General features: G+C 43.9%; 1 protein-coding gene across 2 annotated transcripts in view; it reads left to right on the top strand.

Moving 5' to 3' along the window:
• Positions 1-26,685, top strand: part of LOC147417985 (uncharacterized) — a 52,681-nt gene that overhangs the window by 23,914 nt on the left and 2,082 nt on the right. For both annotated transcript variants that reach the window (XM_086507384.1, XM_086507383.1), the window contains exons 2-6: positions 656-748; positions 836-940; positions 1,018-1,161; positions 1,292-1,390; positions 1,523-1,651. In XM_086507384.1, coding sequence (XP_086363510.1) covers positions 656-748; positions 836-940; positions 1,018-1,161; positions 1,292-1,390; positions 1,523-1,651 — 570 coding nt within the window. The remainder of the gene's footprint in view (positions 1-655; positions 749-835; positions 941-1,017; positions 1,162-1,291; positions 1,391-1,522; positions 1,652-26,685) is intronic.

Consider the following 26,685-nt stretch of genomic DNA (forward strand, 5'->3'; position numbering starts at 1 on the left):
GACGATGGCTGAAAACTGAAAAACGCTAGATGAACTGCTGGCTGAAAACTGTTTTGTCGTCTTGGCCGCGATAGAACAATTGACCGCGACGAAGGGAAGTCGGATCTGTTGGAGTACTACGGCGGTATGCCAGGGAAAGACAAAAACGCTGCTGGCTGAAAACGCTGATGGGCTCCTTATATAGGTGCAACAATTTGGGTCGAGCAGGCTCCCCAATAGCCCCACGACCAGGAAAATGAAAAGTCACTTTATTAATAATTTGATTGCAGAAGGTGGTTCACATGCAGTTTGGGAAAAACGGGTTTATGCGGTGGAAATGCTTATGCTGGGTTCTGGGTACTGATGCTAGTGCTAATGGGTTGTGCAATCAGAGGATATGCAGCTACTAAGTGCCTGGACATGCACGTCTTGCATACAGGGTTACAAGGTTGCGAGAACACTTCCTAGGCTGTCCTAAACCCTAGAAATAGAAGTTACAGCTTGTCCACATGCATATAGGGTTAGATGTGCATGTGACATGGATTCATCTAGGTATAACCTGCTGCTTTCATTCTATACCTGTGATTATTGTGTCCTAAAGCATGGAACAGGTTCCTGCAAGTTTGATTTGGGTCTGAGAAGATACATGGGCCTAATCCATTCTATATGTTTTCAGCTTTCTAAGAAGTTGATTCAGATAGCAGAGCTGCAGCGGCTGGCATCAGAAGGAATACCTGATTCTGGCAGTATACGAGCAATAACATGGAAGGTATGTTCTCAAGTCATGGTGGCTTCTGGCTCATTTCAGTGTGTTTCTGGTTCTTATTTAATCATATTTTCTGACTCATTCTGAAAGCTACTTCTTCGATACTTACCAAAAAGCCGGGACGATTGGGGCATAGAGCTGGATAAAAAGCGGGCTGAATATGCATCGTTTAAGGAGGAACTACTTGTGACTCCAGTAAGCCTTCGCATGAAGCAGTGGTTTCCCATCCTTGTTCCTGTTGCCAACACTTAGTTTTTGCTTCCGTTTGATAGTCTGAGATTACCAGGAGGAAGGAGGACAACGCTCTGGATATTTCTGTAAGGGACTCTCAGGGCCTGCTGCCTAGGCATGACATCACTCAAGACGATCATCCTTTGAGCCTTGGAAAGACCAGTATCTGGCATCAATTTTTCCTGGTTTGTACCTCTGACCTCGAACTGAATGCTTGCTCTTGATTCAGGCCCTTCGCAGAAAATACAGCTGATCTTAAGTCACTCTTGAAAGAGTATGTGCTTGTTATCACGTAGTGGCTGATTCTCCAAGCAGGATTCTGAGGTCTGTGAGCAGATCGACCGGGATGTGAAAAGAACTCATCCTGACATGCATTTCTTCTGTGGGGATTCAGCAGCCTCTGTGGACAACCAGGCATGTGAATCACTGAGTTGTTTTTCTTGTTAGTGCCTTTGTAGTATCTATTGTCAATTAGTCCTGCTCTTTTTGTTGGCTTGTCAGTTTGCATTTTATATGCATCAAACCAAGTACTCCTTTCATTGACAGGAGGCAATGAAAAGGGTTCTCTTTATCTTTTCAAAGCTGAACCCTGGAATTCGCTACGTGCAAGGTATGAATGAGGTGCTGGCCCCACTGTACTATGTTTTTAAAACAGATACGGATGAAGAAAACTCTGTAAGTCTCTCTCTCTCTCTCTCTCTCTCTCTCTCTCTCTCTCTCTCTTTTGTGGGAAAAATAGAACTTGGATTTGTCTGTATTACTGACCCCAAAGGCAAATAGGTCGGGGAAAACTTAATAATAAGAATAATCAAATTGGAAATCCAGGACAAGGAGATGGTGCCGTTGAACATGTGAAAGACATCATAAAAGGGGAGAGCCCTGGCACTTGAGTGTAAAGAAGTAGATGGCACTGTTGAACATTTGGCAGAACGCTCAAAGACCTCCCAAATGCTTGTGGTTAACATTACAATCGCAAGCAGAAAACCGCAATCCTTCGTATAGCATCTCCAAAGGAGCATTGAGAAGTCAAAAATGCAAAGAGGAGAGAGGAAAAACAATGTCTGGCACTGATAAGAGAAGCAGGTATAGGTCATGTCCCAGCCATACTTGGCAGCAATCAAGAGGGCTACAGGTGACCACTCCACAAGCTGTGAAGGCAGATAAACATGCTTCCTAAGCAGTGTGAAAGGGAAAAAGTGGGAGGGGAAAGATATGGTCAACACACACATCCTTAAAATCAGCGGACATCAAAACCCAAAACCACATTAGATAAAGGGAATAAACAACAATCACAAAAGAAAAAGAAATCACACAGACAGACAGGCAGCGTACATGCACATGCACACAAACGTAAACATGCCAACAGAACAGAAAAATGCAAGCAAAACCATAGCCAAAAGCGAAAAGCGAAAGGAGGGAAAAATTGTTAGTGTAGAGTGTCAAAGAATTCACTTTTCTTGCTGTTGATGAGCAACATATTACTGCGTAACTCTTCAAACACAATGGTCAAATGATGCCTATGCTCGTCTTCATTCTCTGAATAGACTATCATGTCATCAAAGAATGTGCCAACAAACTTTTGATGTGGACGGAAAATCCTATCCATCATCCTATTGAATGTAGTAGGAATATTTGTAAGACCTAATGGCATCATTAGAAACTCATATAGACCAAATGTCGTTCTAAATGCGGTCTTGTGCGCATCCTCTGGCCTAATATGAATCTGATTTTATCCACTCTTAAGATCTATCCTATTGAAAATTGCTCCCTCCAAGCGATCAAGAATGTCATCAATAGGAAATTTGATCTTGATGGTACTGGAGGAAAGGGTGAAGAACTAGGTTGAATCAACCCTTTTTCTAACAAGGTAAATAGGCTATTGCTATAGTGTGTGAGGTTGGCGAAAGTTCACGGCCACCACTGTTGTCTACACATCCATCTTTCTTCTCCACCAAGAGCATTGGAGAGCAAAAGGGTGAAGAACTAGGTTGAATCAACCCTTTTCTAATAGGGTAGACAGGCTATTGCTGTAGTGTGCGATGTTGGCGATAGTTCATGGCCACCACTATCTACACATCCAAGTTACAAAAGAGTTTTATATCATGCCATTGGAAGGGTGCGATGTTTTGTTGGGAATCCCATGGATGTTCCGAGTACATGGAGTGTTAGATGCTTTCAATAAAAAGGTCACCTTGCAGCATAAGGGCAATACTCATATCTTGGATGTAAAGCTAAAAGGAGGGTCTATCTCTATTATCAGCTTCTGCTATCACTTTTGTGATTAAAAGACATCTTTCTAGGTACTTGAGTTTTCTACGCGATGTTTGAGATAATCATCAATCAAATTTAACTTTGTTAGATAAAGAAAGGTAAGCTTTCTTGCGAGAGTTCAATGACTGCTTTTTTTATTCGTTATCGTCACAGTTACTGCCGAAGAGGCCTGAGAATCATGCCATAGATTTGGTGCCAGGTTGTAGCCCACCAAATAGGCCTCTATACAGGGTTAGTGCGGCCCAACAGAAGAGATTATGATAGAGGAGCTGTTATAAAAACGGTTGATTCAACCTAGTTCTTCACCCTTTTGCTCTCCAGTGCTCTTAGTGCAAAAGCAAGATGGTTCTTGGCGCATGCATTGATTACCATGCATTGAATAAGAATACCATCAAGAATAGGTTTCCTATTCCAAGGATTGATGATATTCTTGATCGCTTAGAGGATGCGGCAATTTTTAGCAGGATAGATCTCAAGAGTGAATACCGTCAGATTCGTATTAGGCCAAGATGTGGACAAGACTGTGTTTAGAACGACATTTGGTCTATGAGTTTTTAGTGATGCCATTTGCTCGTAGGGATGCATACAAGCTCTATGGGCTGTCCTACACTTTTGCTGCGCGCTTCGTGGCCTCCGTGTGCCCTTCACGGACACTAGAGCAGGCAATCGTTGAGAAGAGAGAAAGAGGGCTGAACTAAGAGCTGAGAGAGGAGGATTACATGTGTGTGTAATCTGCTACAAAGCACCACCAAATGGTAGTGCTACCCCTTCTTGTAGCCTTCTGAGGAAATTTGGCCATCTGGCGTTGCATGAGAGAGAGAGAGAGAGAGAGAGAGAGAGAGAGAGAGAGAGAGAGAGAGAGAGAGAGAGAGAGAGAGAGAGAGAGAGAGAGAGAGAAATGAAATGATATATGAACGTCTTCAAAAGGCCAAAATGAAGAGAGAGAGAGAGAGAGAGAGAGAGAGAGAGAGAGAGAGAGAGAGAGAGAGAGAGAGAGCAAAAGTTTCTACGCTGGCTGTTCCAGTTTTCTCACGCTATGTTTGAGTATTTTTTAAGTTTATTAAATTTGGCCCCAGTTTAAAAATGTTTTAAACTTTACACTTAAAAACAAGCGTTTAAACCCTGGTTTTTGACCATCATTAGCTCTGTCGTTCTCATGCATCTCCCGACTCATCTTGTATGCTCCTATTGGGATGTATTTACACTATGTCTGGCAGCCACATCCGACGGCTGTCATGCCAATGGAAAAAGAACAGACTAAACAACTTTAAGCACTTCAAATAATAACTTAACCAAAAGAGATGCACGACAGAAGACGAGGAGTGGCGAAGTTCCACCCCACGAGAGCACTGCCTCCAAGCCTTTGCTTCAGGTATTTCTTTATATTGCTTCAATTGAGTACAACCTGGTAGTCTACGCTCTGCACCTTCACCCGGAAGTGTGTTAGAGAATGAGCCTATGGCACAAATTTAAAGGCCCTTGGCCTATGAAAAGCTTCAAACTCAAAAGCATCTAGTGCCAAAAGCTGGTGTAAAGAGCTGCCAGTGCAAATTACGGAAATCCGTATAGGTGCCACGTGGCACTATCAACGCGTTTTGCGGGATTGTCCATACAGTCTGCCACGTCAGCATGTCAACGCGTTTTGTGGGCATTCGTACAATTGCCACGTCATCAGCAACTTACGCGTTGACATGCTGATGACGTGGCAATTGTCCGGTAAGTTGGTGGGAACTCTTCTTTAAAATTAGGCCACTCAGCAAGACTTTACAAGTTGGTAAACTTCTTTCGTTGCTGCCTCTTCTTTTGTTGCTTCTTCAATTAGGGTTTAGGCTCCTCGACCGGGATCTGCAGGTTGGCTCCATTCTTCAGTGGCTTGACACGTTAGCAGTTTGTGACATCCCCCCTTTTTACAGGAAAGTCATTGTTCGCAATCACCGTATATCTGCAAAACAAGTTAAGTTAGCTCAAAAGATTTTCGAGGGTCATTCTGAGGGACAATCAGTTTTCTCATTCCAAATTGGAGCTCTTGATATCCTGGGTTGTTGGCTTGCCAGAAACATCTCATCCTATAAGGAGTCTCATTCCAGATTGGAGCTCTTGATATCTTGGGTCGTTGGCTTCTCAAAAAAACTTCATCCAATAAGGAATATTCAGTATGCTCATATATGCATGTTACAAAACACAACGAACAACGCCGCTTAGCACTCCCTTGAGATAGATGGTCTGCAGTATGAAGCTACTCAACGACTACCTCGTCATTCCCCCCGCAAATAACCTTAAAAGGTCCGAGCAATGAGCTTAGGGACTGGTACTACCAAACGCTCCCTAGACCGCAGCCTGCGTCGCTTGGAGGTTCAAGCATACAACCAAATGCTCCCTAGACATCCTCTCTGCGTCGTTTGGAGGTTTTCCAACATACAATGTAACGCTCCCCAGACATCTTGTCTGCGTCGTTCCGAGGTTTTCAAGCATACAACAAAACACTCCCTAGACATCCCGGCTATGTCGTTCTGAGGTTCAGACAATACCAAAACAACATTCTCACTACTCTACACGGGAGTAAAATCACCAATCATCGAAACCAATATTAAAATTTGAGTTAGACAATTCAAATTGGCACCAAAACAGGTTCAAAATAGATACCATCCATTTCAAACAAATTCCAAATAGGATCACCAAACAAGTTCTCAAACAGATTCTCAAACAAAGTTCAAACTTAAAAAGCAATCTTGACGTAAGTCGAGCTCGAAAAGACGACTGGCTTTCCGTCGTGAAACCTACACCAAGATTAGGGTTAGATTTCTTCCATAAGGTTGTAGCCGACCGGAGCATGGTCCATAAACTCTTGAATAGTCGAAACCAGTCTCGGCAGATAGTCTTCCTGTGGTGATGATGGTAGTCCCAAGGTTATCGGTTCAAGAAGAGACACTTGGGGAGAGATGTTAAAAAAATTTCAAGTCGTAATCTGCTAGGGTATCCGTGGCAAGCATTTCAGGATACCCCGTTTTGCCAGAAGCTGCACTCCAAAGAAAGATGTCAGAAAGCATGTAACTTTGGACAAAAATTTTCTTGAACGCTTGCCAAGTCCTTGGAGTGTGTGGCTTGGTAGCTATAGACATCCACCACACTGCCTTTGAGAAAAAAAAAGTGGCTTGAAAAATCTTTGATCCTTCTCTTGCAAGTGATCTTCATGGCTTATGCCCTGCAAGTCAGAGCGATGAAGACAGGAGCGCGCCTGATGCATGATGAAGTAAGGGTGGGAGTCACTAATAAGTCCGGGGTCGGCACATGGAGATTCTTCTTTAATAAAATTTCGAGTGAACTTTGGAAGCGCCACCTTGCTTTCAGAAAAGCACACACTTGAAGCTCTGATATCACTGTCACAAGACGGGCACCACATGCCAACAGAAAAAGAATAGACTGAACAACTTGAAGCACTTCAAATAACAGTTGAACTAAAAGAGATACACGACACAAGACAAGGAATGGCGGAGTTCCACCCCAAGAGAGCACTGGCCCTAAACCTTGGCGCCTCTTTAGGTATTTCTTTATATTGCTTCAACTCTGTACAAGCTGGTACTCCACGCTCTGCACCTTCACCCGAAAGCGTGTCGGAGAATGAACCCATGGCACAAAGTTAAAGGGCCTTGGCCTATGAAAAGCAGTTACATGAAAAGCTTCAAACTCAAAAGCATCTGGCCCCAAAAACTGCCAGCGCAAATTACGGAAATCCGTACAGGTGCCACGTGGCACTGTCAGGGCGTTTTGCTGGATTTTCTGTACAGTACTTTGATCTATGTGTTCGGATCGTCTGTTCTTAATTGAAGAAAGAAATACCGAAAGGGGCGCCAATCTTTGGCTAGTTGCTGGATGCATCTGTGTTCTCTTTTCTTCTCAATGCTCAATGTAAAGTTAACAAGTAAATGAATTCCGCCCTCTACTGTGTATTGGCCAATTATATGGTTCCATCGACGAGATAGTCACTTTTTCTTCAAAAAGTGCAGCATGGATTGTTGTGGGTGAAAGCAACATAGAGCTTGTCAATATGGCAGAGAAGAGAGACCAAGTACCTGAAGAGGATCTTCCTCACATGGCACAGAGAAAGTTCCTTCAACTCTTCAAGCAGAGGATAGGTTGTTTAGACCTCAACCGCGTAGCTGCATGGAAATTTTTCAGCAGATTGTCAACAATCCAAGGATATAGGAGTTTGTATAGGCTTCTACACAAGATTTACACGCTTCTACACAGGGTTTTTAGGCTCCGACATAGGGCATGATTGAGCCGTTGCAGGAAAAGGAGATTTCAATGCACAGAGGTCTTGTGATGCTCAAGGGAAAGCCCATGTGATTGAGCAACCAGCGGTGTCTATTGATCCCAAGAAATTTGCTTTAACTGGATAGGAACCGTTTGTGAATGGTCAAGGGAGTATTGAATTCTGTGACCTACTTCATATCCTGGTTATTTTGCACGGTTAATTGAGAATGCGAGAGTGGCCAACAATCTGTCGAAAGGAGACTCCGATGGATTTAATAGCAACAAAAAAGGGTCCCAAGCAAACAGTTTCAAGCCAAGGACAATGCTGCAGCAAAGCCTTTTGTGCCTCCCACAAAGAAACCCTCCACTGATGAAGCTGACACGCCCAAGAAGCAGTCTATACCTTCTTCCGGGCGAGGACAAGGACTGAAAAGGCAATTTTCTAGCAAATCTTTTGAAGAAAGGAAAGGCCAAGAAATGTTTCATTTGTGAAGAGGAGGGACATTTTGCCACTGAATGGCCCTAAAAGATGTCATAGGATAAGGATGACAAGTCAGATCATAAAGGAAAGAAGCCAAAGCCAAGTGGAGGACTTGTCCCAAATTTGGTTGGTGGCCAGCCAAACATAGATGTCACGGAATTGTGCAGCGCTCGGTGCTCCAGCTGGACCCCGGCGTGTGCTTGCTCAAGAATGGGCAGATACTCATGTTCTGCAACGCAAATCCTTAAGTTGTCAACCACTTCTTTCCAATAAAAGTAGTTTTCGACGATAGCATAGTTTTCCGCTTCTTGTTGAATCGAGCGTAATCTGGCTTTGCTCAAGTTTTCTGGTAAAACTCCTTGATCTAAGTACTCCACAATGTACTTTGCCCACTTTCATGTTGGTGCTATCCTGAACAATGTAGCATGCTCAATTGGCTTGTTGATTGCATAAACATCACACGAGCTGACATAGTCGTGTGCGCTTTTCTGCATGTGAGGCTAATGCACTCACTCCAAATAGCATCAGTCTCTCATATGTTAGCGTTTTGGCATTGTGAATACCCATAGTTTGTACATGAGCTTGCTTCAGATATATCGCTTTTTCGGATAGCTCGATGCATAATCTTAGTATGCCGTCGTGTCCTTGCTTATATAATCGTCATGTGATCAACGCTAAGTTGTGAGATTGCTTGATGATTGATGGTTGTCTCTCAATTTGCAACAAACCAATGATGAGCAATTGTATAAGATGCTCACTCCACCTTGGTACCTTGAAGTGTATCTAATTTGTCTACCTTAGATAAAGATAGATCAACTTTCCTGAGTGGTTTCAGTGATTTTTTTTCGGACTCTTTGCCAGGGGAGTTGTCTCCTCAGAGACTTGAGGATCATACTATAGATCTTGTGCCAGGTTCTAGTCCACCGAATAGACCACTGTACAGGGTTAATGCAACCCAACATAAAGAGATTATGAGTCAAGTCAACGAGCTTTTAGAGAAGGGGCTGATTGAGCCCAGTTCATCGCCTTTTTGTTTGCTTGTACTCTTAGTGCAAAAGAAGGATGGTTTATGGCGCATGTGCATTGTGTCACAAACGGGAGCGCATAACAATATAAAATACATTCGGATAAATAGGATTTATCACTTATTGTTGAAGCCAGAGGATATATATATATATATATATATATATATATATATATATATATATATATATATAGATATATATATATATATATATATATAGAGAGAGAGAGAGAGAGAGAGAGAGAGAAGATCGACACAGTATTGGGGACCAGAAGATGGGTTGGTCCCCCCCTTAAAGAGAATTCTTTATTAGGGAGAATCTCTTTTACAAGCACAAGAACCAGAGAAAACCCCTCCGTTCTAATTCTCTGACTCGATGGTCGTTCCTTCCCGTAAGGGAAATCCGAGAGACGAGCTCTCAATCCCTTTTCCGTCTGTACTCGGAGTTGAGACTCCATAGACAATTTCCAAATTCCGTTCCCGGAATTCCCAAGCGTAGGCCGAAGCCTTCTCGCTTCTCCTTCGCGATGAAGTACCTGCAAACACACACACAAACACGCGACAACAATTCGTATGGTGAATCCACAATAGATACCTGTCGCTCTTGCGCGAGAAAAGCGACTTCCGTGCTTTGTAGTCTCGCGATCTCTCGCGTCTTCTGACGCCAGAGTCTTCTCTTGCTGGCGCTGGCAACCTCTTTTCAGTGAGGGCATGTGGTGCTTTTATAGCTCCTTGACCACGGCACGAATAGCTGCTCGCGTAGAGATCGCGGCCGTTTTTTTTTTTTTTTTTTCCTACCCGAAATAGGGAAAGAGAATTCGCTGGCTGGTTTTGTTGCTTTATTTTCTAAGTGGCTGCCCACTTATTAAGTGGACGGTCTACATATTTTAAAATTGGTCTGAACCTGCCCAAAAACTCAATAAAACCTTATAAGTTTAAAACAATGTTTTTCACAACACTTCCCAGGCGTCCCTGGATGCAACCACATGCAAAAATGTAATGCAGACATAGATTCCTTGCGGGAAAGCGTTTGCTCTTCCCGAAAAACTCGTTCAAATTTTCCGCTTTTTAAGAAAAGCTTCTCAGAACCCATCTTTATTCTTGTGCTTGTGTCTTTACGTGTATTCCTCTTGCTAGTTCGGATTTCCTCTCGACTATGGATATCCCCTTTCCGATGCACCCGTCACCCACCTTGTGACGCATGAGGAATACCCATCATCTAGTCCTTTCCTATCGAACTTACGGTACAATCCCCTTCACGATGCTCTATGTCACCCATCCTATGACGCATCAGAGATGTCCGTTCCCGGATGGTCGGATACTTCTTTCCGATGCTCCCTGTCACCCATCCGATGTGACGCATCAGAAGTACCCGTTCCTGGTGGCCTTACAAATATTCCCGTTCTGAGTGCTCCCGTCATTACTTTCAATGACGCACTAGGAATACTCTGTACTCGATGTCTCCAGTGAGAAAAACCCTCTCACTTAAAATTCCAATAATTCATTTAAAATTATTTTCTTGGTGTTCCAAGCGAGAAAACCCTCTCACTTATAAATCCAATAATTCATTCAGAATTATTTTTCTGTCAAATAAAGCCAATTTAGCAACACATTGACTACTGCGCTTTGAATAAGAATACCATCAAGAACAGGTTTTGAAACCGGCCCGTAAGGCGGTAGGCTATGGCTTTCACCCGAATTCTTTACTTTACTTTAGACTTTCACATAGAAAAACCTTTGCAGAAGGAACCTGTAACGGAATTATCACTTAGAGGACACACACGACTCGGAAGCTAGAATGCTCTGAGCAGACGCCGACAACCGGTTGGCCCCAAAATTGGCGCCCCTTTCGGTATTTCTTTATTCTTTAAGAGGGTAAATTACAAAAGGTGAGCTTTGGGAATCTTTACCTATATCGAGCTAGATAACACTTGTTCTGGCAAAAATTCCGGAGCATAACAGCCCCAAAACTTGCCCAAAACCAATTCCCTGCTGGAGCTCACTTCCACTGACATAAACCCTTTGTTTTCTGCCCAAAAACAGTAAATACAGCTCGCTGTATTTACTGATTTTGGCCCTGTTTTCAGCCCTAAACAGTCCTTGAATTGTCCTTTAACAATGGGGCACTGTTCCTGATGGTTTTGGCATCCGTATGGCTGAAAAACAGTTCAAATTCAGCAGATAACCAGCGCTGAAAACGCACCTGTATGGTGAGGTTATCACCCTCACCGGTGCCTGCTTTTGGAGCTTCACCGGAGCAACAATTAGCTACTCCTATTCTTGCTCAGAGATGCTCTTGCCTCAGCAAAAATGCATATGACCACACAACTGTACATAGGTCAAATGAAAAGCCCTCTCGAGGGGCATCACATTACTGCACGTAGGAGAGAGAGAGAGAGAGAGAGAGAGAGAGAGAGAGAGAGAGAGAGAGAGCAGTGTAAGGTGTGCAAGACATGACTTCTTGCACTACACTGTACATGAGAGGGAAAGCTTGCAGTCAATAGCTCTTATCCTGTGACAAGCTTGCAAATGAAGCTCTCCCAAGTAGAAATCGAGCGCCCCTTCTTGTTGCAAGAGGAAAGTGCAACAAAATGTGCCACTTGGCACATTTACACACAGCTTCCCATTTCGGGCTTGCCGCTTAAAAATCTCCCGACTGGTTGCCAAGTTGACTTTGCAGCAGAGTCCTAAAAGGTTCCCCTTCTCATTCCGGAGGTAATGACGCGAACTGATTTTATGGTCCAAAATAGCAGTTCCCTAAATTTTAAGGGATGCTTCCGTTTGGACTCCCACTGGTCATCTGACCATCTATCCCCACTGGGACCGCATCCAAAAATGCAATGTAGCCCAGCTGTCGGGTACTTTCCTTTGGTGACCCCACCTTAGCATTGTGCCTTTATTGAGTTCACTTCCTAGCATCGACCAAGCTTGCTAAGTGCGGCGGGGGGACCTACATGATCTTGAACTAAGCCTAGACATCCTTTTACTACATGAATTCTAGTGCCGACCAACTTCTGGTCTGCGGGTGAAACTAGCGTTCGCACTGGCCATACAATGTCTGACCATTTGCAACTTCAAAAAGAGGGTCTCAAAAATTAAACAAAAATCATTGGAAGAAACCAACAACTAAGGTTAGCAGTTGCCACGTCCTCGTGACATAGTTAACAGTTGCGACGTCCTCGTGACATAGTTAACAATTGCCACGTCCTCGTGACAAGTTCCCCATATCAAGGATAGATGACATTCTTGATGGGCTTCAAGAAGCGTCACTGTTTACAAGGATAGACCTAAAGAGTGGGTACCATCAAATACGCATTAGGCCAGAAGATGTCCATAAGACTGCATTCAAGACAATATTTGGTCTTTATGAGTTTCTTGTCATGCCATTCAGTCTCACAAATGCTCCTGCCACATTCAATAGAATGATGGAAAGAATATTTAGACCACAGAGAAATTTCGTGGGTACCATAGTGACAACCCGAAACGGAAACGGCAGAAACTAAAACGGAAAAATCGGAGTTTCAGAGTTTCGACCAAGGTCGAAACGGTTAAGAAACGAGGTTTTTTAATCTAATACGTAAAACAAGAAGCCTAGAAAGATAAGTCATTGATCATATTATACAAAACTTCAGAATTTATATAACAAAAACTTAGAACCTTCAACCTAGGGTCTACCAATGACCACTTTAAAATTTGAAGAAGGTCTGCAAAGTTCAAACCAAGACAGTTTTCAATGTCATAAAAAGATGGCCATACATGATACTACTCAATGTCAAAAAACTAAGCAAAAAGTGACCAAGTCATAAGTAAAGACTCAAGAGCCATAACATGTCTAGTCTTCAAACCCATAGATCACCGCAATTCAAAAAGATAGGGTTCATAAACATAAAGATCAGCAATCCATTGAGCCAAGCCAAACATAGTCATCTAATGGAACTATTGATTCTCAAGAATGTGAGTCTTGGAACATTAGACATCTGCCCTCAACTTGTTTTGGGAAACTTTTTCACTCAAGAAACTTCGTTTCTTCTTCCATTCCGTTTCTTGGGGCAAGAAACGGTGTTTCGTGTCACTATGGTGGGTACATTCTTTGGTGATGTGATTGTCCATTCAAAGTCTAAAAAGGAGCATAGGGATCACTTGACCGCAGTTTGCAATGAGCTACGCAAGAACAGGCTACTCATTAATGCGAAGAAGAGCGAATTCTTTTTGGAAGAGATGCACTTCCTTGAGCCCATTGTTCCAAAGGATGGGGTACGCATGGATCCCGCCAAAGTGGAAGCACATTGAGTGCATTGTTTCAAAGGATGGGGTACGCATGGATCACCGCCAAAGTGGAAGCAATCAAGTCATGGCCAGACTTGAAGTCTGTACATGACATTCGAAGCTTTCTAGGCTTATGTGCCTTTTACAGGAGGTTCATCCAAAATTTTACTGAGACTACTTCTCCACTCCATGCACTACAAGGGAAAGGAGTCACTTTCAAGTGGACAGCCAAGGAAATTCTAGCCTTCAAACACTTGAAAGAGAAGCCTACTTCAAACCTGGTAATCATTTTGCCTGATCTTTTGAAACCTTTTGTGGTTCAATGTGATGCATGTGGCCATAGTCTTGGTGCAATTCTAATGCAGAATGATCGAGTAGTTCTCACTAGTTGGAAACACTATTTGCTAGGGGCTGATTTTCTTGTTCAAACAAATCATCAAACCTTGCGATACGCTTCTCTTAGTGCTAGGCTTCATTATGGCTGAGTCTGCCCTTGATCTCCGAAGTCATGACAGAAACTCAGCACTCTGAACTTTGTGTTGATGTATGCTCATGTGTGTGTGTGTGCGTGTGGTGTGTGTTGTGTTTGGGAGCATATGTTTGTACCTAGTTCTACACCCACTATTGGGCACTGACGACGTTAGTGGGGATGTCGTGGTATTTAGTCAATACTATGCATGATGGAGCTGATGGTTATATTGTCTCGTGGGTGACTACCATGAGTCTATACCCTGCACTTTCCTTCAAGGGTGAATCTGGGTATATCCTGGATTCATCTAGGTATATAAATCATCAAACCTTGCGATACTTTCTCACACAAACGAAGTTGTCTGAGAAACACATGCAATGGACAAACATCTTGTCAATGTTCTATTTTCAGATTGTGCATGTGGAAGGGAAAAAGAACGTAGTGGTTGATGCGTTGTCACAAAAGCCCCAAATTTTAGCAGTGTCAATTCCGTACCATTGTAAACTAGACGAAATGAAGACACAATATGTTGAAGATTCAGATTTTGCGAGGATTTATGATCAACTTGTTGATGGGCAACATCATGAACACTAAATGCTTAAGAATGACTTTCTCATGATGCATGGAAAGTTTTGATGGAAAGTCACGCTCCACCATATGCCGGGCATCGTGGAATTGATGCGACAATGAAAGGGGCTGAGGCATTCTTCTATTGGCCAGCTTTATGTCAAGATGTTGACACATTTGTAAGATCGTGCTTAGTATGCCAAAAAGTCAAATTTGATAGGCAAAAGCAACCGGGATTGTGTAGCCATTGTCGGTCCTTGATTGGCCATGGGAAAGCATAGCGATGGACTTTATCTTTGATCTTTCAAGAACTCAAAGAGGCAATGATGGGATTTGGACTATCAGTCGTAGGTTCAATAAGCAGACCCATTTCTTTCATGTTAGGAAGAAGATAAAGCCAGAACACATGGTCAAGATATTCATGAGCAATATCTTTAAGTATCACGGAATGCCTCAGTCTTTTGTCAACGACAAGGATCCACGTATGACGAGTCTTTTCTGGAAGGCATTGTTTGAGAACATGGTCACTACGCTAAAGTTCTCATCTTTATTTCATCCACAAACCGATGGACAGTCAGAAGAGGCAAATTCTATTGTCCTAGATTTGCTCAAATGTTATGTGTCAGAGCACAAGGCAACTTGGGGACACCATGGTTGAATATGCTTACAATAACACTGTACATGCATCAACAGGCAAGCAACCATTTGAGATAGTGGAAGGAGGGAAGAAAGTCCCACCCATTTTGCAAACTAAGGACAAGATATTTGAGGCAGACAAATATGTGCAAGATATGGATGAAACATACAGGAAGGTAAAGATTGCTCTTGAGGAGACTTTGGCTAAGCAAAAGAAAGCTGTTGTTCGTCACCATCGTGAACTTGTATTTACACTTGGTGATTGGGTACTTTTGTTGAAAAGGCCAAGTTAAGGAAAAGGAAAGGCAAGGTGAAACCGGCCCGTGGGGCGGTAGGCTTTGGCTTTCACTCGAAATTCTTTACTTTACTCTAGACACACAGAGAGAGAAAGAGTACACTGCAAAAGGAACCTGCGACGGGAATAAACACTTAAGTACACACACGGCTCGGAAGCTAGAATGCCCCGAGCAGACGCCGACAACATGTAGGCCCCAAAATTGGCGCCCCTTTTGGTATTTCTTTATACTTTGAGAGGGTAAATTACAAAGAAGAGTCCTGGGAATCTTTTAACTGTATCCCGCTAGATACCGCCTGTTTTGGCCATATTTCGGCAGCGTAACAGCCCCAAAACTTGCGCGAAACCAATTCCCCTGCTAGAACTCACTTCCACTGGCATAAACCCTCTGATTCCTGCCCAAAAACAGTACATTTAGCATGCTGTATTTACTGGTGTTTGCCCTGTTTCCAGCCCTAAACAGTCCCCGAACTGTCCTCTGTCAGTGGGGCACTGCTCCCAATGGTTCTGGCATCCGTATGGCTGAAAAATAGTCAAATTACAGCGCATACACAGCGCTGAAAACGTACCTGTTTGGTGAGGTTATGACCTCACCGGGGCCTGCTTTTGGAGTAGCAGTTAGCTACTCCTGTTCCTGCTCAAGGAGGCTCTTGCCTCAACACAAAGTATGAAACCACATAACTGTACATCAGTCAAATGAAGAGCCCTCTTGTGGGGCATCACATAACTGCACGGAGGGGAGAGAGAGAGCAGTGTGTAGTGTGCAGGTCATCACTCCTAGCACCACACTGTACATAGAGTGGAAAGGAAGCATTCCATAGCTCTTAACTTGTGACAAATTGCAAAATGAGGCCTCTCCCAGCTTAAAAATCAACGCCCATTTTTTTGTACGAGGCAAGTACACAGGAAAGTGCCACTTGGCACATTTACAAGCATTTTCCCGTTTCGGGGTTGTCGCCTAAAAATATCCTGACTGGTTGCCCAGTTGACTTCGCGGCAGAGTTGTCAACTCATTGGGACTGCATCCAAAAGTGCAATGTGGTCCAACTGTTGGATACTTTCTGTTGGTGATCCCACCTTGACTTTGTCTTTATTGAGTTCACTTCCTAGTATCCACCAACTTGCTAAGTGCGACGGGGGGACCTACATGACTTGGGATTGAGCCTAGACATCCTCTTACTATACGAATTCCAGTGCCGACCAACTTCCCGTCTATGGGTGAAACTACCGTTCACATTGGCCATACAATGTCCGACCATTTGCAACTTCAAAAAGAGGGTCTCAAAAATAAAACAAAAATCATTGGAAAGAAACCAACAACTAAGGTTAGCAATTGCCACGTCCTCGTGACATAGTTAAGAGTTGCCACGTCCGTGACATAACCCCCCCTCTTGAAATCGCAAACGTCCTCGATTGCATACCATAAATACACGCCACTGATGATCTTGTGTTGTTAGCACTCTTTTATCATCGCATGTATCCGCAAGAAAGGTCGTAACACATAGATACAAATGACTTAATTTGACCTCCATACTTTTGTCATTTCCATCTATTACACTGAATTCATATGTACATTTGATGTGCTAGCCCTATCATTACCCCTCCTTTGCACACATTGGGTTGGGGCTTAAGTAGGTTGTAACCCAAAGGCTTCAAGGTAAAGCTGCAATACATTTGGTGACTCTAACAATTCATGCTCTTCCATCCACTTTGCATCCATAGGCGGATAGTTCTTGAACTTCACCAAATAGCGTCTTGCAACCTGTCCTTTAACTTTTCTGTCCTTATGTGCCAAAACTTGCTCAGGTACCAGGATCTCATCAAGTTACTCAACTTCTGGCTGATCCTCATCTGGCCTATCCTTTGGCACATCACCCACAAAGGGTCTTAGAAGACTCACATAGTACACATTATGAATCTTCCACGCATCATGCAATTTCAGCCTGTAAGCCACATCGCTGATCTTGTCAAGTACTTGAAAAGGGCCATAGTAACGCATGATGAGCTTAGGAAACAGCTGTTCCTTGCCCTTCATCTTCTTTAACCTTGCCTTTCGAACCTTAATAGAACCCAATCTCCAGGTGATAACAGCAATTCACGCCGGTGACGATCAACAGCCTTTTTCTAGTTTTGCCTGAGTCTTCTCCAAGGCAGCTTTAATTTTCTTATACATTTCATCCATGTTTTCAACATATCGATCTGCCTCAAAGATCTTGTCCTTTGTATGCAGGATGTGAGGAACCTTTTTGCCGCCTTCAACGATCTCAAAAGGTGCCTTGCCTGTGGACGACTGCACCGAATTGTTGTACGCATACTCAAGCATAGGCAAATACTGTTCCCACTTGCCCTTATCATCTGACACATAGCATTTCAACAGATCTAAGACAATAGAATTAGCCTCTTCAGACTGTCCATGAATCTGTGGATGAAACGAAGACGAGAACTTGAGCGTAGTGCCCATGTTCTCAAACAATCCTCTCCAAAACAAACTTGTCATGCAAGGATCACGATCACTCACAATCGATTGTGGCATACCATGGTACTTCAACACATTGTACATGAACAAGCGTGCCATCTAGTCAGATTTTATGTTCTTCCTAACACGGATAAAATGGGCTTGCTTGCTGAACCTGCAGATAATGGTCCATATACCATTATTCCCTGTTGGCGTTCTTGGAAGATCAAAGATAAAGTCCATAGCAATGCTTTCCCATGGCTTATCCGGAATCGGCAGTAGTTGTAACAACCCTGGTGCCTTTTGCCTGTCAAACTTGACCTTTTGGCAAATCATGCATGCTCGCACAAAGGCATCCACATCTCTCCTCAAGGTAGGCCAATAGAAAAATGTCTCTACCGCTTTAACTGTCGCATCAATACCACGATGCCCTGCATACGGTGGGACATGACTCTTCCATGACCTTATGTCGCAATGGCCTAGTGACACAAAGTTTGCCATGCATCATCATAAAACCATCTTTGAGGAGCTAATGCTCATGATGTTGCCCCTCTTGCAACTGTTCAAAGATCCTTGCAAAATCTTCATCAGTAGCATACCGTTCCTTCATGTCATCCAGCTCATGATGATAAGGAATTGACACAGCTGAAATTTGTGGCTTCCTTGATAACGCATCAGCCACAACATTCTTCTTGCCTTCCACATGCATAATCTGGAAGTGGAACATAGAAAGAATGTTTGCCCATCGCATATGCTTTTCGAATAGCTTTGACTGTGTCAAGAAGTATCGCAAGGTCTGATGGTACGTTTGGACAACAAAATCAGCACCTAAGAGGTAGTGCTTCCAGCTAGAAAGCACATAAATCACGGCCAAGAGCTCTTTCTCATAGACTTGCATGGTCTTCTCTGGCCCTTGTAAAATTCGGCTTTCATAAGCTACTACCCGTCCACCTTGCATTAGCACTGCTCCGATGCTATTGCCACATGCGTCACACTAGACACAAATGATTTCCTGAGATCTGGCAAAACAATTACTGGGTCTGAAGTCAACTTTTCCTTTAAGAGACTAACAGCTGAAATCTCTTTCTGGGTGTGATCTCTTTCTTTTGCAAAGCGTGAAGAGGTGATGCTATCTCTGCAAAATTCATGATAAACCTTCTATAGTAGGAACACAATCCCAAGAAGCTTCTGACGTGGTGCACAGTCTTCAAGTCTGGCAATGTCTTAGTAGCTTCGACCTTTGCGGGATCCATTCTAACACCATTCTTTGAGACTATGTGGCCAAGGATTGACAAGTAGCCTGTGACTGCACAGCTCTTCGAACACAATGGTCAAGTGACGCCTATGCTCCTCTTCATTCTTCTAATAGACTATTATGTCATCGAAGAACGTCCTAACAAACTGTTTGATGCGAGCAGAAAATCCGGTCCATCATTCTGTTGAACATGGCAAGAGCATTTGTTAGCCCAAACGGCATCACTAAGAACTCATAAAGACCAAATGTCGTTCTGAACCAGTCTTGTGCACATCCTCTGGTCTTATACGAATCGGATGGTACCCACTTTTAAGGTCTATCCTGCTGAAAATTGCAGCACCCTCCAAACGATCGAGAATATCATCAATCCTAGGAATAGGAAACCTATTCTTGACGTATTCTTGTTCAACGCACGGTAATCAATACACATGCGCCATGAGCCATCCTTTTTCTGCACTAGGAGCACTGGGGAGCAAAAATGTGAAGAACTAGGCTGAATCAGCCCCTTCTCTAATAACTCCTCAACCTGGCCCATAATCTCTTTCTGTTGTGCCGCGCTAATCCTGTAGGGAGGTCTATTTGGTGGGCTACACCCTGGCTCCAAATCTATCCGATGATCCTCAGGTCTCTCTGGTGGCAATTGCGACGGTAATGAATCAGCACTAAACTCTTGCAAAAATGCTGACCTTTCTTTATCTAACAAAGATAAATTTGATTGACAATTATCTGAGACATCCTGTGCAAAAATCAAGTACACAGAAAGATGATTCTTTATTACAGAAGTGATAGCGGAAGCAGATACAATAGAGACAGACTCCCCTTTGAGCTTTACAACCAAAACATGAGTTTTGCCCCTATGCTGAAGGGTGATCGTCTTGCTGAAGGGTGATCGTCTTGCCGAAGGCATCCAACACACCATGTACTCTGAACATCCACGGAATTCCAAGTAACGGATCTCACCCTTCCGATGGCATGGTATAAATTTTTTATGTGTGTACATATATGACTGAATATGCAGACGCAGCTTTCCAATAATGGGAGTAACACACTCCGAGTGGCCATGACATGCCAACCCTGCATCTGCTGTGTACCCCATTCCTTCAGCTCTATTGTCCAGCTTCATAGCTAACTCTGGTGAGATAAAGTTTGCTTTGGCACCTGGATCAAAGAAGATGAGTGCCGTCTGATCCCTAACTTTACCCATGCCCTGCATGAGTCACTGGCATCTATACTGGGCCTATCACCCACCATATCTGGCACCAAACCTGCCGTGGGTTTAGGCTTCTTGCCTTTCTGCCATTCTGGTCCTCTTTATCATCTGAGTCAGTTTGTCTTGTCCTTTGGGGACAATTTGTAGCAAAGTGACCAGGCTGCTCGCATATAAAGCATTTTTTTTCAGCCCTTAGGACCTTCTTTTCTTCGAGCGACTTGCGCACAAAAGGCTTCCTTTTTTGTTTCTTTGCATGCGCTCCAAAAGTCCCGAATGAATCCTTGTCTTTGGTGGCCTTTTCTGACCCCTGTGACGCTTCAGGAGCCATTTTCACAAAGGGCTTCTTCGTTGAATTTTTCTTTTGCTGCCCTCCTTTCTCGTTGCTCGGAAACCCACTATCCTCTCCTTTCAACAAGGCAAGACCAGTATTAGCAACTTCCATGAGCTGGGTGAGGGTAGCCACTGTGTTCTTGGTACAGTAGTCGCGAAGCCCTTTAGGCAGCCCAGAGTAGTGCTTTACAAAACCTCCGATTGTACTCCAGCAAGCTCTTGCATGTAGCCGAAGTAAGTTGGTGCCAATCTGTCACGACGTCGGCTTCAAATTCATTTGACAGCCAATCAGATGCAAATATTTGCTTGAAGTAGACCCAAGTGGCGGGTGTCTGTCCTTGCATTAACAATGTCGTTCACCGTGTAAGCGCATTGTCCTTTAAGAAAGTGGCAGCTTTCCTGACCTTAGAGGCCTTTGTAAAATTCCCTCCTGCATAAGCTGTATCAAACTGCTGGAGGAAAGTGAGAGCCTTTGCTTTATCCTCGAAGCCACTGAAAGTGTTGAACTTTACAGCTGTACCACCTTCTTTGTAAGCTTTTGGCTTTTACAGTGCCCCCAGATTGTGATAAGGAATGGTCTGCAACATGGGCACTGTAGTAAGCATCATCGGCACATCTTGGCCATTAACATTTTGCATCAAAGGTGCCATATCTGGCTGTTGTCCAAAAAAACAAGCCATGCCAAAATGACTCTGTGGCACCTCAAACTGGCCCTGGTTGCTCTAAAAACCCTGTTGCATGCCGATGCTACCATACATGGGGTTTGGCATCATGCCTTGCATACCCCAAACACTGTTCCTTGCATGTACGGCTGACTTCAAGCGTATAATTAGCCATACTTTGGAACATAGATCCACCCCCAAAATACCCAGGATGTACAGTGGGTGGTGGAAAAAGTGGGTGCATTGCCTGGTATCGAGTTCCTTGTCCATTCAAAACAGCATGTAGGCTCTGAAAGGTGGCGAGCTGAACTCGCATAACATGTGGAATAGGTGTTCTAGCCACCTGTTCGAGGACGGGAGGAACCTGTTTTGGAGCCCCTGACTCCGCAACATGTGAGTGTTCCCTATCCTGCTGAGACGCATGAAGTACTTGGGCTTGAGTCTCAACAAGCTCTGTACGCGGTGTAGGTTGCCTATTTTGTTGTAGCACTGGTGGCGCTTGCAAGAACTCCATAAGCCTTGGGTTCTGCACCAGCTGCGAAAACACATTCACCGCGGCAACTAATTTGAGTCCTAAACGTCAGGTTACCCAATCATAAATCCTTGTACTACTGGAGGGACATTCACATCAACAAGAGGTATAGATTGACGTGGCTGTGAGCTCTCGTCAATCTCAAACACCATAGGAATTTCCTGTCTGTCCTTCAAAGAGGAACCCTCTTCCATAATGCCCTTCCCTTTGTCAGCCATAGTGTAATCCTGCGTTCCTCTACTCTGTGTCTTTACCCAAAACAACCGAGGCTCACTTCTTGAGGAAAAAGTGATGGATATTCCGGCAATGGAACCTTGAAACCGGCCCGTGGGGCGGTAGGCTTTGGCTTTCACCCGAAATTCTTTACTTTACTTTAGACACACAGAGAGAGAAAGAGTACTTTGCAAAAGGAACCTACGACGGGAATTAACACTTAACTACGCACACGGCTCGGAAGCTAGAACGCCCTGAGCAGACGTAGATAACGTGTAGGACTTTAAATTTGTGCCCCTTTCGGTGTTTCTTTATATTTTGAGAGGGTAAATTACAAAGAAGAGTCCTGGGAATCCTTTAACTGTATCCCGCTAGATACCGCCTGTTTTGGCCAATTTCGGGAGCATAACAGCCCCAAAACTTGCGCGAAACCAATTCCCCTGTTGGAACTCACTTCCATTGGCATAAACCCTTTGATTCCTGCCCAAAAACAATAAATTCAGCACGTTGTATTTATTGGTTTTGCCCTGTTTTCAGCCCTAAACAGTCCCCGAACTGTCCTCTGTCAGTGGAGCACTTCTCTCAATGGTTCTGGCGTCCGTATGGCTGAAAAACAGTCAAATTACAGCGCATACACAGTGCTGAAAACACACCTGTTTGGTGAGGTTATGACCCTCACCGGTGCCTGCTTTTGGAGTAGCAGTTAGCTACTCCTGTTCCTGCTCAAGGAGGCTCTTGCCTCAGCACAAAAGCATGAAACCACACAGCTGTACATCAGTCAAATGAAGAGCCCTCTTGTGGGGCATCCTATAATTGCACGTAGGGAAGAGAGAGATCAGTGTGTAGTGTGCAGGTCATCACTCCTAGCACCACACTGTACATAGAGTGGAAAGGAAGCACTCCATAGCTCTTAACTTGTGACAAATTGAAAATGAGGCCTCTCCCAGTTTAAAAATCAGCGTCCATTTTTCTGTATGAGGCAAGTACACAGGAAAGTGCCACTTGGCATATTTACAAGCATTTTCCCGTTTCGGGGTTGCCACCTAAAAATCTCTCGATTGGTTGCCGAGTTGACTTCGCGGAAGAGTTGTAAAATGTTCCCTTGTCATTCCGAAGATAATGACGCGAACATATTTCACGGCCCAAAATAGCAGTTCCCTAATTTTTAGGAGATGCTTCCGTTGGGCTCCCACGGGTCATCTGACCGTCTATCCTCATGGGGACCGCATCCAAAAGTGCAATGTGGTCCAATTGTCGGATACTTTCTGTTGGTGATCCCACCTTGACTTTATGCCTTATTGAGTTTACTTCCTAGTATCCACCAACTTGCTAAGTGCGACGGGGGGACCTACATGACCTGGGACTGAGCCTAGACATCCTCTTACTATACGAATTCTAGTGTCGACCAGCTTCACCTCTGCGGGTGAAACTACCGTTCACATTGGCCATACAATGTCCGACCATTTGCAACTTCAAAAAGAGGGTCTCAAAAATAAAACAAAAATCATTGGAAAGAAACCAACAACTAAGGTTAGCAATTGCCATGTCCTCGTGACACAAGGAACATTTGTTTCCAAAGCTCAGTATGTGATATTATGGTCCTTTTTAGATTTCAGAAAAGGTCAGTGATTTAGTTTACAAGTTGAAGCTTCCAGAAGGTTAGAAAATACATAATGCTTTTCATGTCAGCCTTCTAAGGCCCTATGTTGGTGATGTGTCAAAGAATATGCTGGATGAGGAACAACCCAAAGTGGAAGAATTTAATGAGATTCTTGTTCATGAACAGATATTGACACATAAGGAAAGGAAGGTTAGAGGAAAGGTTACAAGACGCTATTTGGTGAAGTCAAAGATCTATCCATCTTTGGATGCTAAATGGATGGAAGAGTCTGAATTGGTTGATTCACTTGAGCTACTTTAACTATATCTTCAAGCCTTTCAAATGGAACCCATAGTGACTTGATGTAGCTCTATGGAGCAAGGTGAGAGCATGGTCATGATGCTCAAAGAGTAGTTAAGCAATTGTATCTACTCTTTCTATACACAATTTGGCTAGAGAAGTTTGTGCTTGAGAGTACACTTGAAGACTTCTATGTTTGATATATGTGTGGTAGCTAGGTTGGTGGGATTGTCTAATCATCCAACGCTACATTTCCGGAAGCATGTATATCTTGGATTCCCATCATATAATATATGTGATATCAGGAGATATGTCACCAGGAGGTGTATATTTCTTGTTGCCTTCTTTAAATATGTACTACGTATTTTTATTTATTTTATTTTTACTTGTTTTCTCCAAAACCCTTGAAAAGTTGCAAGTGGACATTGCATGGCTAGCGTGAAAGGGTTGCAGCCAAACGGATTTCTCACATCGAGAATCTAGGTCGGTCGGTCGGGCCAGTTGACACTGAATTCTGATGAGTACGGAAGCTTGTGAGCGCCAAATGGAATTTGGGCCACTTGGCAAGTCACTTACAACTTTATAAGTTGGTGGGAACTAGGGAATTAACTTAAAAGAGGCAAATTGGACACTTGGCGGCTCCAGATGGTTTTGCCAGATTTGTCCCAAGAAGGGGCGCCCAAATTGAGAGAGGAAGTTGATTTATCACCAAAAGTGCAACTACAGTGTGTGTGTGAGTAGTGGGTGCAGGTGATCAAAACTTTATTGGAAAGCTTGCCTTCTCCCTTGTCTCATGTAGCGCAACAATTTGCTCTCGCGCATCTCTCTCTCCCCTTTGCACATTTGGTTGATGGTCTAGTAGCAGAGCACTTTATACATGCTAGAGATATGCCGGCAGAGGTTCTTGCAGTTTTGTTCAATTGTGTCATGTGTGAGGGTCTACCTAAGACTTGGAGACAATCTACTATTGTGCCTACTTCAAGGCAGGTGATCCTACGGAGCCTGGAAACTACCGTACTATTATTATTGGACACACATTGGTACGGTTGTATGCATCTATCCTTGAACAGGAGTGAGGGCATACGGAATCAGGGGACGCCCTTTTTCGGGCTTCCTGTCCCCACTTGCCGTCCCGCCCTCTTTTTTACACTAAAAATCCATTTGAGCCCCGTCCCCCGTTCCCCGTCCCGGAATGCGTCCCTTGTGACTATGATATTATGGATAGGGCATATGGGCAGTGGGATACGCTGGTTTCAGGAGAGGCTTCTCCACTCTTGATCATATTCTGACACTCAGTGCCACATTGAGGAGGGCAAGGCACATTGGGAGACAGATTTATTGTAGCTTTGTGGATTTCCGCAAAGCATTTGACATGTCGCCCAGGGCCAGATTGATGTGTAGACTACAAGAGATGGGAGTGCCCATTGAGTTGATTTGGGGCATCATGGCTCTATACAAATCAACGGTGGGACATGTACACACTCCAAAGGGGATATCTGATTCAGCTCACTCCACTATTGGAGTGAAACAAGGTTTTCCATTGTCTCCTACTCTATTTGGTATGTATATAGATGAGGTTCCCAATTACATTGAGAGAAAGGGTGGCAAAGGTGCCCTGTTGGCAGGGACACGGATTCCATTGTTTTATGCTGATGATATTGTGTTGATTTTTGACTCACCGGAGGGTATGCCATTACATAGCTTTGCAAAGGATAGTGGATGTCTGTAAACCTTGGTAAAACCAAGGTTATGGTGTTTAACACCACACCAAGTCAGGAGATTGTGGAGTACACATATGCATACATTTATCTTGGGGAAGTCTTTACTGGGCCAAGGTTTTCTTTGAAGAGAGCAGGAGAGACTAGACTGACCAGAGCGTATGCGGCCTTGGGAGAATCGGAGAGGATGTGTTCGCAGGTTGAGTTCCGGGGACCCTGAACAAAGGTTTGACTCTTTGATACCTTGGTAGCTTCAGCTATACTCTATGGGGTTCAGGTTTGGGGACCGGGTCAGGATGGGTGGAGAGGTATGGAGAGGCCCTTGGTATCTATGATCTCTCGGCTGATTAGAGCCAAGGCCTCCATGCCACATGGAGATCATTAGAACAGAGTTAGCAGCCCCCCATGGAGATAGAGGCGCTTACGAGATCAGTCTCCTTTATGCATAGCTCATGGGATACTAGTAGAGGCAGATATGTCAGATTGGCCCTTGAGTCCTCCAGACAGTTAGATTTATAGGGGGACTCATCATGTCGGTGTCATCATGGTTCCAGATACATGGCTTCAGCATGGACAGCTTGCCTCCCTTCTAGTACTCCATTCGCTAGGACGTGACCCAGTTGGACACCAGGAGGACATGGATAGAGCCGACACAGGAGTTGGGCTCGAAGATGGCTTTCTATCGAGAGCATCTTCTCCGGCTGACAGGGGATGGATTTGTGATTCGACCCAGCTATATGGATACACATCTATCTCATGAGTTACGGTGTGCCATTGGTAAGATACGGACATCTTCACACCAGCTTGAGATCGAGGATCCAGAGGAATACCAACAACTAGCAGGATATGCTGCCTATGCCATACAAAGCCAGAGACAAAGATGCATTATATATGTGAGTGCCCAGTGTATTACGAGATACGGGGTCGCTCCTAGTGTCTATTCAGAGAGGGCTTCGGACCCTTCTCCAGAGTCGTGAACTACATGACCAGATATGTCTTGGACTTCATCTACTTGAATCACACAGACACAAAGATAGTTTATTGAGGAGATCTGGTGAGAGAATCCCAGAGACAAATTACGGATTTCTTCACACTAGACACTGGACAGATAGAGGAGCAGCCACCACTGCAAAGCTCAGCTCATACTCACATTTGTGGTACTCTCATTGAC

This window comes from Adiantum capillus-veneris, chromosome 30, assembly GCF_014529385.1.
Source record: "Adiantum capillus-veneris isolate H3 chromosome 30, ASM1452938v2, whole genome shotgun sequence".
Lineage (NCBI taxonomy): Eukaryota > Viridiplantae > Streptophyta > Polypodiopsida > Polypodiales > Pteridaceae > Adiantum > Adiantum capillus-veneris.